Raw genomic sequence first — 15,114 nt, 5'->3', positions numbered from 1 at the left:
ATGGTCCACATGAAAATGCAAGTTTAGAAACAAACATACTGGAAAACGACACAGAGATGGTGGTTACTGTTCAAACTGGAAGCATGTCCTGAGTGTGGGGGCTGCTTTCAGTTTGGTTCAGGGACTTCAGTAATTGCTTGGCTGATGAAAAAAAAAATCATAGAATCACAGAATCATTGAGGTTGGAAAAGACCTCTAAGATCATCGAGTCCAACCATCAACCCAACACCACCATGCCCACTAAACCATAATAAAATGCTTATTAAACTTAAAGACAGTACCAAGGTGATAGGGGTTTCGCGCACCCTGGGGAATGGCATTAGGATGCAAAATGATGTTGACAAAATGGAAAACTTGACTTAAATAGGATTCAGTTCGAGAAGGACATATGTGGTGTAAGAAAAAACTAAAGAGGGTCAAGTTACATTATTTCTACATGTAAACCGGGGATAAGGTATGTACCTTTGCTATTTGTAGCACATGTTCAGGGAGTCTGAAGATCATGGATGTAAACACTAAGTCTATAGATTCCATCTGTACGTATGAAACCTCACAAAGGCAAAATACGACGAGTTCTCAAAAAATACAGTGTCTGTAAAGCAGGAAAATATAAGTTATTTTCCATGTCTGCTGAGTAGATGGCAAAAAGTACCTTGCTTAAATTAAACAGAGGAGAACTAGGTTAGATGTCAGCCCCCTTTCCCCCACAAGCCTTTCCTGATGGGAAGGCTAGCCTAAGCATTGGTGTGGATTTGCCTAGGGATGTTGGGAAATCTCCAGCATCGAGTGTTTTCAGAGGCAGGCTAGACTAACATTTATCAGGAATTATTTGAGAGTACTTGATCCTGCCTTGGGGCAGAGGTGGAGGGAGCAGGTGACCTTTTGAGGCCTATTTCAGCTTTATGATTCTGTGAGTGAAGCCAGCAGTACTGACGCCCCAAACACTAGTGCTGTTGCTCTTGAATTTTGCTGTTGCGTCATACTCTGAAGAGTCTGACTGATGGCTTCTGTCATATGCAGTGCTATAAAGCATTGGGATAACTGTGGAATTGGTCTACTTAGCAAAAAAAACCCAGTATCCAGCTGGATGTGTGGTGGTTTAGTTTATTTCTGCTGTGTTGTATTCTCAGGCATCTGTATGAGTGACAAGACTTGGGCTGTTGCTAAAGGTCTGTAAGAAAGATTATGGCAGTAAATCCAGAAGGTTAAGACTTGGGGAGGATTTTAGGCGCTGCTGGTGCTGTGCTGAATGTCTTCTACTCCACCACCTGCCTGTCCTGCCAGCCCCTAGGACAGGAGCAGGCAAGGTTACTCAGAGACCACCTTTCCTCATCCTGTCAGCCACCCCACACCATCCCCAGGGAATGGAGGTGAAGGAGGAGGCAGAAAGCATTTGGCAGGTGGTCATCTCAGCCCACGTGCTCAGGCATTGCTCAGGCATCCCCTCTTCTCCTTATTAGGAGGTATAAAAAGTCATAGTAGGAGTATGAAAAGTCATAGCAGGAGTTAGCACTGGAGCTGCTCTCAGTGGGGTGGGGAGCTCCCAAAAAAATGTAGAGACGAGACCAGGACCAGAAGATAACTGGGAATTTGGCAGGAGGTGGAGGATGGGAGGGAAGCACTTAAAGGTAGCTAGGGTCTGAAAGACAGAAGTGATGTGATGGATGGGTTAAGAGCAGAAACTCAGAAATATTCAGAAAGCTGGACAATGGTCAAACGCGGGAGAGAGGGATTGGAAGAAGTGGTCTGGGTGGGACGGGAACAGGATTGGTATGAAAATCAAAGAAAAGATTAGGTACTGGGTGGGTAGCTGTGTGGCTGAGAGGCCTTCATCCCCTAAGGACCAAAACTCACTGCAGTAATTTCAGGAGAGTAACTGTATGTGGACCTTGGTGACAGGCTTGGTGAATCATGCTTCCAACTCCTTCATGTCACTGTTGACTGCACTGGTAGAAGCTGAATGGAGTGGAGTTCATAGGTGCTAAAGTGCTCCTGGCCTGGAAGAAAGAGATTCCTCCAGGTCAGGAGTACTTGGGAGTACTTTGCAGCAGATCTGCCCCAAGGCAGCCCATTTTACAAGCCTGGACTTTGGAGTTGGACCCAATTTAGATGTCTGTGCATGAGAAACCATCTGTGGGCTATGAGCTGGGATACCCGAAGACTGTGTGTTAAAAGGGAAAGAGTGGCCGTGTAGATGAGGGTCAGCCGGTGCAATTGTTTGCTTGCTGTCGCTGCGGCGTACACAGCTGGTGTCGACGGGAAAGTTTCTGAACTAACCAATCTGGTTCTTGATAAGGGAGGTATATGTGCTATTATTCAGATCTGTATTGGACTTTTACTAATCCGTGATTTTTAGGAAGAACACAATGGTAATGCACTGCTTTCCATTCTTAATGGTAAAGTTAATAAAGATGTAATATTCCACTGCAGTCCCGGCTCTGAACAATTCAGTTGTATTAAGGAGTCTTTTGTTCTAACAGTAACACCAATTTGTAATGACAGAAAAAAAGTTCAGATTTGTGGTGCTTTAGGAACAAACTTCCACTGACATTTTCACTGAGGCTGATGTTGAGGACCTTCCTCACTGAAAAACCCTGGAGAATTGAGTGGGAAGATTTTGTTTTGGAGTGTCAGAGGTTTTCTCCACAATCTCCTTCTGTCCGCTGAAGTGAGAAGGGAGCGCGGTGAGCCCATGGAAGATGAGCTGTGGCTCTCCTCGTGCCAGTGTGGGCACTCTTTTATGAGAGTTGCCATAGGGACCCAGGTTCTAGTTATCAGCTCAACCAACTTCATGTATGATTAATGTTAATTGCCCATTTTGCATGGATGACTTTTTTCCTCCTGCTGAATTGGCTCTTGTTGCCTTTGATGTGGCTGGTGATCCAGTGTCCTGCAATGGTTAGACAAGTGATCAGTTTGCCAGCGCTGAGAGGAGACAGAATCAGGTTGCTGTGAGGTCAGAGTTTGCTTCTCTTCTTAAACACTGAAAGGTCAAGTAGAGTTTAACTACCATTGGCATCTTTGAAATGTTGTAATAAATGCCAAAGCGAGGAGATTATTTTAAATCCATGCTACAACTAAAAATCTTAGGGTAATAAAAGGAAATAATTTTAACTTAAGTTATCAAGATGTTATGTTTATTGGTAAAGGCTTCAAAGAGTACCTTTCACAATCTCTAGGAGTATTTCATGATCTTTGAGGAGAGCAAGATTTTAATTTGTGGTTCCTGTTCCAGTTTCAGGAAAGCAACTAAGATTGTGGGGGTTTTATGGTTTTTTTTTTTTAAACTTCTGAGTACTTGCACCAGTTACTGCCACTATTACCAGAGCAGTTTACACAGCAAGTCATATAATACTTCTATATTTCTCCTTTAAGCCTAATAAAATAAGTTGCTATTGAAGAAAACTGAGATACACGTGAGAGCTTCCTAAATCACAAGTCTAGCATATTTTTATACCAAATAGCTCAAGCCTCATGGAATCAATAATTAATTTATTAACTGGATATCTTTTGAAACAACAAAATCAGCAGTCCTTGCTAGACTGTCTACTGCCAATTCATAAATAGTTGATGACAAAAATGAAAAGTGTAGAAGTAAAATTCAAATCTTAACGATCAAAGTATCGGGTACCTCATCTATCACAACTTGGAATAAATATATCACAGAATGTGTCATATCTCATTGACACTGCAAGACTTAATGCTTTCCCTTGTTATCTAGCTAACTGCCAAGTCTACAACGTTTATAGGCTGCTAAGAGAATATGCTGGTGGTAATCCACTTCAGTTGCAGAAATATGAAGTACTGTTGAAATAGATTTCTACTTGGTTTATTCTTTGCTCTCAAGAGGATAGGATACTATTTCAGTTCCTCTAAAGAAGCCCAGAGAATGAAAAGCAAAACATCAGGATAAATTATGCTAAATGGTGGACTAGACCCCAGAGGAAATCATGCTTCTGTGGTACAGTTTTTCTCCATTTATCTTACAAATGTTACATCTAATGTTAATTTTGTAAAGGGAAAGCATTCAAAGATTCATCTGATCCTTTTAATAATAGTTTTAGCGTTACAGTGTAATTTGTCAAACTCATACCATCATAACTTACTTTTCTAGTTTTGACAGACCATTCATACAGAAAATATTTTGGGCTACTAATACATAACATTTTATTTCACAAAACACAAATAACCTAGTAATTAAACTCCAAAGCTTAACAAATAATTGCCAGCAAGCAATTACCATTCAATTAAAGAGTAATTACATGGTTATTTGTGCCCTGTAAAATAAAGCATTACTGAAATCAGTAATGCAATCAATATTTTAGCAGAAACAGGATGCTGCCGTGATGGACCTTTCAACCTGTGCTGATTAAATTGTCATCCAAATAACAGTTTCCTAGTTAAATCACCACGTGTTTATTTGTCTTGATTAATATGCAAATTCACTTCTGATTCTAGTAAATCTCCTATATTTAAAAGCACAGGAGTAGAGCACTATCATACATCAACAGTGATGTGCTGTATGTTTCCACTGATTAATTACATTTTACAAAGTGTTGATGAATTTGTGGATTTTATGAAATATAGCTGTATATAATGAGTGTAGGATAGAGTTATAAAAGATGGAGTTGATCAGTAATTTTAACAAAATCACAAAAATAGCCTTATACTATGTTTTGATTCAAATTAAAAATCCTTGGGATGCCTAGGGAATATATAAAACTTTGAGAGGAAAAATAATAGAATTAGCTCTCAACAGGAGTGGAAAATAAAGGAAAAACAGACATTAATGAATGATTTCTCAACATTTTACTATATAAATTTTAACTGCCAAATATACTGCTTAAAATGTAATCTAATCTCTGGCAAATTTAATTCCAAACAAAATACAAAAATGAACAACATTCAGATAGCTCATTTTTTTCTTTCAGAGTTAGTGATTTTGCGGGGGTGGAGTGGAGAGGATGACAAGATTGACTATAAAACCACAGTGTAAACACAGGTAAAAAACCAAAACCTCCAATCATGTTCACTTTCAAGTAATTGATGACCCGAGGGCTATTTGGTTTTGGTTTTGGTTTTGAGAGATCCTAATAGAATTTTCATCAGTATAGACTTTGAGCTGGCCAATTGATTTGCATTTATTTAGTAAAAAGAATACGATTACTAAATTTATTAATGAGAAATGGTGTCGTGCTTCTGTTTTAGTCTCCATGGTCTTCACTTGTGACCATAACTCTTGTACTTTAAAATGTTTTTAAAAGATATCTATAAACTAGCAGTTTCTAACTGAAGTAACATCTAATTTAGAATTGAGTCATTTTCCGTTCACAAAGGCCTGTTAATGACAAATAAAATTTATGTATAGATTTTAGACTCTCGGAGAAACACATTTAAAATTGTTTGAAGCTGATCATTCCTGTTTATGCTTCCTTTGTTATCAATGAGGAAAAGATTTTTCTACGCTTACTGAATATATAACTTTCTTGAATGACATAAAGGAAAAAGCGTAGAAGAAAATGCAATAAAAGAGCAGGGTGACAAAAGGTTAGGAGAAATAATATTCAATAAAGTTAATATTTATATGCTAATGCTTTTAGCACTTATATGCTAATACTTACATAATCACAAATGATGTCTTGCTCTCCCCAAATGATAATTCTGCTTGCCTTATGATTACTGTTCAAGGCACGTATTAGCAATTTTCTCTGAATTGTGAGGGTTAGATATGTTTAAAATAGTTTTAAAATAGTGTTTAAACAAAAAAGCCAGAAAATTTGTTTCTGGCCAAAACGGGACTGGAAGTGTTTGGATTCAGGTATGCTGCCGAGGTGCTTTCTGTGAGTTCTGCTGTCCTCCCAAGCAAAAGATCTTGGTTCATCGTAGGTGACATGGTCTCTGGTCATCTCCAGGCAATCTAGCTGGAAGCGCGATGTATCTGGGGCAGACTCTGCAGTAGCATATCAGAGTGCTGGGTGGCTCTTCGCTTCAGTTCCCTGGTTCAGAACCAGACGTACAGCATTAACGGTGTTCATAGGTAAACTACAGAACACAGTGTTAAAGACCCAAACTGTTCTTTCGCAGGTGTTGTATGAATGACAGTCAGCTGTAAGTATAGCATCCAGCCTTGAGTTTTTCGTTTAAAAGCTAACATTAAATTAGAGGCAAAGGACTTCGATTTTATTTGAACAGGTTCAGCTGGGAACAATTCCATTCAAATTATGGCTACAGCTGTATAACACCAGAATCTGGCCCCTTGCAGTTACTGCTTTATAGTAATATTCACTAAAAGGCTGTGAGTGGGTTAGAAGTATGCTTTCTTTTTTTCTTCAGTCTATCAAACCCCTTCCCCAAAAGGACCACAATCCCAAAGACACCAAAACCCAGAGAAAACAGTGCTGTGTTTTCCCAACGGTGCTTGCCGTACTTGTGTAAATAGGCAAGTTATAAATGCAGTCAGTGAGACTCTGAAAGGGAGCTGAGTAAGTTTTGATGTGAACTTCTCTTTCGTCACCTCCTAAAACTTTTTTTTTTAATCCTGGGCATTCTGTCAGTGCATAACCACAGATTGGAGAGTTTCACTTCTGCTTGTAGTATATGCTGGGAAACACCTGAAGGTCTTATCTGGTAAACCTGTGGGCTAGGAGTTGTCTACTCAGAGTCCACAGAGTCATCAAACTAAACTGCTGTCTATGCAAAAACTGCAAAACCAGGAGCAAAACTCCGTTGTCTTCCCTCCTCTCCCTCTGAAAACCCAAATCGTAAATAAAATGTCTTTCATAAAACCTTTTAAAACTGTTAAATTTTAAAAATATTTTTCTTAGATTACTATCAACATATGGAGTTTTATGCAAAAGATTTGTTAGTATTTGAGCTTGAGAAGAGAATGTTTTGTAGTTTTGTTGATTGAGCTCTTCTGCTGGAGGAAGCTGCTAATTTTAGCTGGTTTTTAATTTTTTTTTTTTTTGGAGACAGTGAGTGCCAACTAAGCACTTACACATGCATGTGTATAAGCACAGACTTCTGTAAATCAAAAGAGCAACAATTCTTTTTTGTTTAAAACCCCCACATAGCAGCCTAATACTGTCTGTTAGACAATATTCTTGTGCGGTGGATGATTGCAGCTGGTGATTTTAATAGAGAATGCATGTGTGCATCTAACTTCCTGTGAAACTCAAATACTCTTATTTTAGGTTTTCTTTATTACAGCCTAGTGAGTCTGGGCTTTTGTAGTAGGCTTTACTACGTAGCCATCATAGTACGATAAACAACTTAAAGCATAAAAAAGAAAAATGGAAAAAGTACTGAATAAAATGAAATACAAAATGGAAAATCCCGAAGCTAAAAAGAGGGGGGAATAGTTTTATAGAGATAAAATAATAAACCAAAAAAATGATTTTGTGCTACTTTGATGTACAGTAAAACAAAATAACACTAGCACACTGTGAAAAATGAACAGGTTAATGGTACCTCTGTGTAGTGTTGCTGGAAGTTGTCTTCATTTAAACGCAGAGTTTGTCTTACATTGATGGAGGGCTTTGCCACTGTAAGTTGATAGAATGGAGTTTAACTTAAATTTCTTTGTGAACTAGAAGTCATTTTGGAAATGCTTTCTATTCAAACCTCATTCATTGTTGCAGCTTAGTTATTTTATACAATGTTTCGCTATATTTTGTCAAAAGCTCTATTATTCAACAGAGTAAAATTTGTTTTGACCAAAGAGAAGCAGCAGTACTTTTCAAACACGAGGAGGCTGCATTTTTATTAGCTGGCTTGGGGAAGAGTTGATTCAAGTGATTTTTTTTGGTCTGTAAATCTCTGTATTATGATGGCAGCTGTGTAGGATGATTTCATGTACACACACTGATGTAAGGGATAAATGTGGTAGTTGGAAACACTAGTTAAATGTAACAGATCTGTTAACGGACCTTTAACATTTTGGATTAAAAACTGCAATCGTAATTCATAAACTGGTCAAGGGATGGTGAGATTTTTGACAGGTTGGGCTAACATTCTTCGTTTAACTTACCTGTAATAATTAAAAACACCAGTCAATCTGTAAAGATAAGTAGTCAGTTTTGGAAAAGCTCAGTGTTAAATTATTGCTGCATCTTCAGAAGTAGGCAGTTACCTGCCACGATTACAGAAGGCAAGGGTTTAAGATTATGTTGCATTTGAGGTTTCAACTTCTCATATTAAGGCAGCACAACTTTCAGTTTTCTGTGATGTAGGTGTGTGGCATAGACTTTGGAGCAGTTCCTGCTGTGACCCCTCTCCACTAGCCACCTCTGAGGTCATGGAAGCCCTGGATAATGGAAAAGCTTGACTAGTGTGTGGGTAGTAGAGGTACATGTAGATGTGCCTTCTGTGAAGCAGCCTGGTCAGCCCTGAGCTGGTTTGTAGCGGTGGCTGGAAGCAGTGTGGCTGTATTCATCCAGCAGGGGTCTGAGCTAATAAATCCTAGCGTACCCAATCTGAATAGCTCTGGCGTCCCTATAGTCATTGCGTTGTTAATCCACAACCCATATAAGGTTCAGCTTGTGAACTGAGTAATGCATCTAGTTGCATTTCAAGACTTTACGCGAGTTACACATGCATGTGAATTTCTTGAGCTCCATTTTACAGACAGTAATATTAAGAAAAAGATATTAATTAGTGAAGTGATGGTACAATAGTGCTAGAAATATGGATTGCTTTCTTTTTGGTCTTGTGGTGCAGATTAAAAAAAAGAAATCTTAGCTTCCTAGTCATTTATGTGACTTTGAGCTCATGACTGTGTTAACTATAGGTGCTGTTTGGCAGTTTATTGTTAGTTCATTTGAAACCTATACAGTTCCTGTATGTTTAATCAACTTATTTTTTTCTTTTTTCCTAGGCAAGAATTTCTAATATATTTTTGTGTATCATGGATGGTTCATGTATTTTATACAAATCAATGCCATGTGTAGTAAGCAAATATTTCAAAAAGAAAATGCGTTTTCATTTATCCTCTTATTTCATCAGCTCACGTCCAGGAAGACCCCCCAAGCGTTCACTAGGAGTTGCTATACAAGAAAATGCACGTCTTCTGCCCCATGGAGTTCCAGGCCTCTTATCACCAGGACTTATCTCTCCGACAGGTAATAAAATCCATCAGATGATCAGCCTCATCTCTTCATACTGCACAGCAGTTAAAATAAACTAATATTGATCTAACTGCCTTGTCCTTCAGGGCTTTTTCAAGCTTTACCAGAGGTTACGTTATTGGATTTTTTGAGCGTTCATGAAAACTAGGTTTTGTTGCTGCAGTGACTGAAATCTAATGGATTTGTAATTTAGTTCTTTATTAATTGTAATTTCCTTACAGGAAATTCCATTAAATGTGTTATTTTAGTAAAAGAAAAAAACATGAGAAAATGAACTATTGTCTCAGAGAGCCCTGTAGCATGCATTTCTTCCTTTCAAATGCATGTGTATTTTAGTTCTCATGGGATATGAACAGCGTGGCTAATGCGTATTGTATTGTAACATCATTAATGTATGCTGGGAAGATAGAGAAATGCTTGTATGAATTACAGAAGAAACACTTGAAAAGCAGATAAGTCCGCATTGCCACAGTGGATTGTACTTTAATAATCTGCATTTAATATCATAATATGGAAAAAACTAGCATGAAAATATGTGAAATTATAAGCAACCCCTAAACATAATTTAGTGTATCGTATTTTATTTCACTTCATTAATTTATTAATAGAGTTTAAATTAAATCTTGTGCTATCCTGATGAGTGTTTTAATATTTTATTAATTGATGTGTGCTAAAGGTAAGTTTATTTTGTTAATAAAGCTATATTAACAGACTATATTCATAAAAGTAATTGTTTAAATATTCAATAGGCTTAGCAGTTTTAGGATTACTGTCAAAGTCCAGTCTAAATATACTGTATCTCCATAACAACCAAACTTAGTGAAGTGTTTAGCAGTATTTAAAGTCATAGAACATCTTATAGGAAAAGCAGAATTTAAAAAAAATGATTGATAGGAGTATAGTGACTTCTGTCTTGATCTTGTAGATTACTCTGCTTGCAGAACCTATTGCACTGCAACTGAGTGCCTCGGCGGGTCTCAGTGTTCAGGGGAGTAACAAAGCTGAGATCTTTAATTTCTCCTACAACTCCAAGTGTCACGAGGACTTTGCAGTGAACCAATAACCTTTATCACTGTGGAAGTGGGAACGAACATTCTTAAGCAATAGTCATGGTAACCTTAACTGAAGTAGTTAATAAAGTATGAAAGCATTTTGCTAGAGCCAGGCACCACAGTTGAGCTAGTGCAGCTTCATGTACTGTTCATATATGTGGCAGGGATCAAGATCTGTGTTTTTACTCTTACGAGCGGTTTATTAATGAGGGTTTTTTTTCGTAGCTCTGTCGTGTTCTCAGCTCAGGAATTTCATGGATTTGGTATTGTTCATGTTATTACCAATAGACAGGAAAGCACAAGAGGCACCTTGCATTGATAATGTCTTGTCAGAAATCCAGAATGTTCCATATTACTTTTCCACCCTGTGTGTGTTTGCAAATAGGACATCAAATTATGCAGACTACCATATTGCTTTAAATTGGGAACTATTTTAGGATGCAGTGTGCTGAGTATGCACAGTAAAATTATATCATAGGCACATTCTGTGTCTCAGATATTTTGAGTATCACAGAGTTTGAGTAAAATTTTTTAAGTTGAATTTCTAGACTGTTGTAAGTTGTTTGGAGGCTGAAGTGATGACTGGGATACATCCCAGCACGTGGAGGGTTGCGTGAGAAGATTGGCCCCAGGGGGCTGTCTTTCAGCCAAGGCCCAGGGTGGCTGCCTCTCTGACCTTGGGAGCCGCCTGTGAAAACCTCTGCATGACCAAGCGCCAAAAGTCACAGACAATGTGCCTCAAGCAGCTGAAAGGGAGTTTTGCAAGCAGCTTGTAGGCGGGAGAAAATGCACATTTCCAGAGCATCGCAGTGTCGTTGAGGGCCCTGGATGAGACGGGTCCCTGCGGCAGGGCAGCTCCACGCTGATGGCCTCTGAGGTCTTGTCACTCAGGAATTAGAGCTCCTGAAGTTTTTGAGTTGTTTTATCTTGTTCATAAAGAACGAACAGCGTAAAAGTTGGGGGAATCGCTGGGTAAGGAAAGGTGCCAAAAGAGCCACTTGTAAACTCAATGGGGATTTGAGCTGTTGTAAACTTGATGGAGCACTCAGGATATGAAGTCTCCACTAGCTTTATTTATACCTATTTACACTTAATTACTGACTGCTTTGCTTTGGTTGCCTTCAACACTTTTGCAATTGGATTCTTTCCTTTTGGCTGAACTAAGAACAAAATGCGTTTTAGCGCTTCTCACAGAATAGAGGTTTTTCTTCCAGACTTCTGAGTGGTGGATAATAGACTGGAATAAAAGTTGCAGGTATATTAACGTGTTGTCTGCTGGCTAAGTTTTAATCTGGTTATTTGTTGTCTCACTTGCATACAATTTGCTCTGGTTCTGACAGTTTTGGCCTACAGAATTTGTAGGTAAAACTGAATCTGTTTCCTGCCCCTGGCTGCCCCCTGCTCAGTGACCTGCCAGCTTGGCGGAGGCTTTCTGCTTGGAGCACTCTCTGCTCCCATGTGGTGTTTCAGATGGCTGTGGGAGGGGAGCAGGACTAGGGCTGGGGCAGAGACTGAGGAGAGTTTGCAGCATGGTAGGGCTGGATCCATCCCTTCCAGTAGAGCGGATGCTGATATGGAGGCAAGAATGACTCTTTACATCTTGGTGACTTCTTTGGTTACCTGTTTCCTCTAACTGCAGTGTAATTGCCCGAAGCACTTCTTTTGGACTTGCCACTCCTTGATAAATCCCTGTGTCTGATCTTGCCCATTCTTCCTACACCACAGATACGCAGACAGTTATGTTAATCTGCCTACATTGTTCTAAAAAAAAAAAATCACACTCACTCTTCTTATGTGGCTACCTCATTTTCTAATGTGTCCAACTTAGCATTCTTCTTCAGATAAGCTCATTTTAGTAACAGACTCCACATCAGCAAATGCAGCATGATTCATCCATCCATTGCATTTTAACTCCTCTATAGTCTTTGGTCAAGTTAAAGTAAAGGAGTTTGTGTCCAGGCGGTGCTGTTGGTTAGATGGATAGGTCTCAAGAAGTTGCTGTTCTGGCTGCAGACCTCTCAGATCTGTCTGTAGAGGGTATTACAGAGTGATGATTAGTAACTTCCTGCAGACTTGAGTGAGCCATCTGTGTTTCCACTCCTTGAAATGTGCTGTTATTTTCATCACCCATTTGGTTTGTGTCAGCTCAGTTTACATGGTCATTTTCACATAATAAACAGGTAGTTAAATTAGGCATACTGCATTTCCCAGTGCAGAGTGTAATTTTTTTACCTCTCGGCAAAGTGGACTGCAACTACTCTTACATATAAGTAATTTGTGAAGGAGCTGTAAGTGAAGCCTTGACCTTTTTAAATATTTGTAGGTACCTTCCACCTTTGGGGAATGGGAACATTTGAGTTACGATGAGACTAGAGCAGCAGGGTGGTTAGAACTGCTGTGATTGAGAAAGATGAGGTGGTGTGTCCGGGATGCATGCCACTGGGAAGGGCTTGTGTAAACAGCACAATACCCGTGCCCAAACTGCATCCTTCAAGAGCTGATATTTAAGTACTGTCCATTTTACGTTAACTTAGGAGAAACTGTTTTTCTTCTTGTGTTCATGTAGGAAATGTGGAAATGAGCATGGTGCCCTTGCCTGCTGTGAGGGCAAAGGAAAAATCCTGCATGTCACAGAGGGATGGTCATCAAAGGCTCAGTTCTTCAAACAATGCAGTGTGATGAAGTGACATTAACAAAAAAAGGCTTTATGTTCTATTAATGTACAAGTCTTTGTCATCAGTGTATCTTAACAAGACAGTTGGGACTTATTTATGGAATAGATTTTCAAGGAATTTTTAGGGTCTGAAGCAGTAGTTGCTGTGTGGAGAGAAGCTGCAATCCATTATATGATTTAAGCCAGTAGTTTAGAAAACTGTTGATACAGAATGAAGCTGAAAGAATAGTTGGGTCTTTTGATAGTTATCCGTGCCAACTTCAGTCCTCCTACCCTTCATTTAGGTCATCCCCCAAAAAGGTTAGAAAACCACTATATGAAGTCCTCATTGCAATTTTTCTCTATTCAATTTGTAGAATGGCTGCTATTATTTCAATAAAACCATTTTGGGGGCTGCTCTATCTTGATTTCAAGGTATTGGAGAGGGTGGCTCCTGCAGAAAATCATCCTGCCACTAGAACTTTGTTAGACTGTGGTGCAGGGCACAAACCTGCTTTCTGGGGCAGTTGGTTTTTTTCAAGTGGTAGGATGGGCATTTCTCTTACTGCACATGGGCTGGGAATCCCGCAGCTGAAGGTGATGGTGTGCTGGGAGATCTGGTGAGGCCAGGTGCCAGGAAGATGGACACAAGCCTGTTTAAAACATCTCTGCCTTTTTATATTGCTGAGATTCGCTGTCGGGAGCTGTGGGCAGCCTGGTAGGCCTAATACGGCGTACATTGGCAGGGTATGTGTAGTATAGGTCAGTGGATAGATTGCAGTGAGGATTTAGGGCTGAGGGCTGCCGAGTCCTCAGTGCAGGAGATGGGAGGAAGCCTGACTGATGGCCAGTTGTGTGTTAGAAAAGGAAAACGATGAATTTTCAAATGGATGCTCAATTTTGGTGGCCTTTGCTGGATGCGAGGCGGGAGGATTCAGAATTTCAGAGGTTAGACCTAGAGATTCACCCCCAGTTGATTGTTGGAATATACCGTGTGCAGAGGCTGTGGCCAGTGCTGCCACAAGCCAGCAGGATGTCTGAGGCCCTCCCTGGTGTTAATACCTCCTGATTAAACCTGCTGCCAGCATCTATCATCAGGTCTCTGCTGTTTTCTTACATTGGTCTGCCCAGGTAACAGAAGCAAACCACCTGCATTTCCAAATGTGTAAGATAAACCGCTATTTTCATTATCAGCTACATTAGTTTCACCTCCCTTGAAGTGATCCTTTTTTATTTCATACACAGACAGTTAGAATAGACACTGTCTCATTAGCTGTTTGCATAGAGTTTTTAAGAATGTAATAATTAAAATATTACCTGTTTGTACAGGTATGTTTGTACAATATTATCTGTTTGTACAGATACAAATACTTTTTCAGTATAGTTTTGTCTTATTAATAGTTAAGAGAAGCTGTTGTGAATGGAATAGTCTCATGTAATTAATATTTTAGTGAAATTAATCTTTTAATAGCTATACCAAGTCACATCATTGTGGGACTCAAATAAATAGAGTAGGTCACAGGAGTATGATAACTTCATGTGTTACTTCAATTCAGCAGTGATAGCAGCAGCCACTTAGTCTTTCTACAGAAAAGAGAGGATAAAACAGTATTTGCTGCAGTCTTCAGGCACTTTAATTTGGTGTATCCTTGTTAGAGAAATGAATGAGACTAGAGGCTTTCGAGGTCTTTGGTATCCAATTGCTGTTTATCAAAGTGGGCACACGGTCAGCCAGCACAGCTCCGCTGATGCGCAGAGCTGCCTGCAGGAACTCCCTGGTGCCATCGACCCCATGGATTGTCTCCGTATTTCTGTCTGAGACTGGTGCTGCTCCAGTGCCCACAAGCCTCTCCTGGCTGAGGAACTGTAAGATGTGCTCAGGGTCAGAAGAGCGGAGCCGCAGGAGCAGCAAGGACGTTCCCCTACGGAGGGGCACAGTGGGGCTGGAGGCAGCGAATATGCTCCACGTGTAACATTGTCTCAGAGACTGGGATTGCCCAAAACCAGGCTCTGAAGGTTTACGTCTCTGTATTGTAAAGCCTGCTTCCAAGAAAGAGCTGTTATTTGAAGAATAAGCATTCACTCAGGGTCACTTTACAGAACATCTATTGACTGATTTCACCTCTTGGGGTGTTTGATGTAGGGCTGCTGTGGCTGGCAGCTGCTGGCAGGAGTCCTGGAGCCTCCGAGAGCAGGGAGCAGATGATTGTAGCTTTAAGGGAACCCTTTCCTTTTTCAGCACACTTAACGTTTTTGTATGTTTACATCCTATTTCTGTGGCTCA

At 39.8% G+C, this 15,114-nt stretch overlaps 1 protein-coding gene across 3 annotated transcripts in view; it reads left to right on the top strand.

The window, feature by feature from the left end:
- The window catches only part of DACH2 (dachshund family transcription factor 2), a 319,796-nt gene that overhangs the window by 151,321 nt on the left and 153,361 nt on the right, over positions 1-15,114 (top strand). For all 3 annotated transcript variants that reach the window (XM_076347010.1, XM_076347008.1, XM_076347011.1), the window contains exon 2: positions 9,004-9,119. In XM_076347010.1, coding sequence (XP_076203125.1) covers positions 9,004-9,119 — 116 coding nt within the window. The remainder of the gene's footprint in view (positions 1-9,003; positions 9,120-15,114) is intronic.

The sequence above is a fragment of the Aptenodytes patagonicus genome, chromosome 9 (assembly GCF_965638725.1).
Source record: "Aptenodytes patagonicus chromosome 9, bAptPat1.pri.cur, whole genome shotgun sequence".
NCBI classification, from domain to species: domain Eukaryota; kingdom Metazoa; phylum Chordata; class Aves; order Sphenisciformes; family Spheniscidae; genus Aptenodytes; species Aptenodytes patagonicus.
This window is presented reverse-complemented; position numbering and strand designations above follow the sequence as displayed.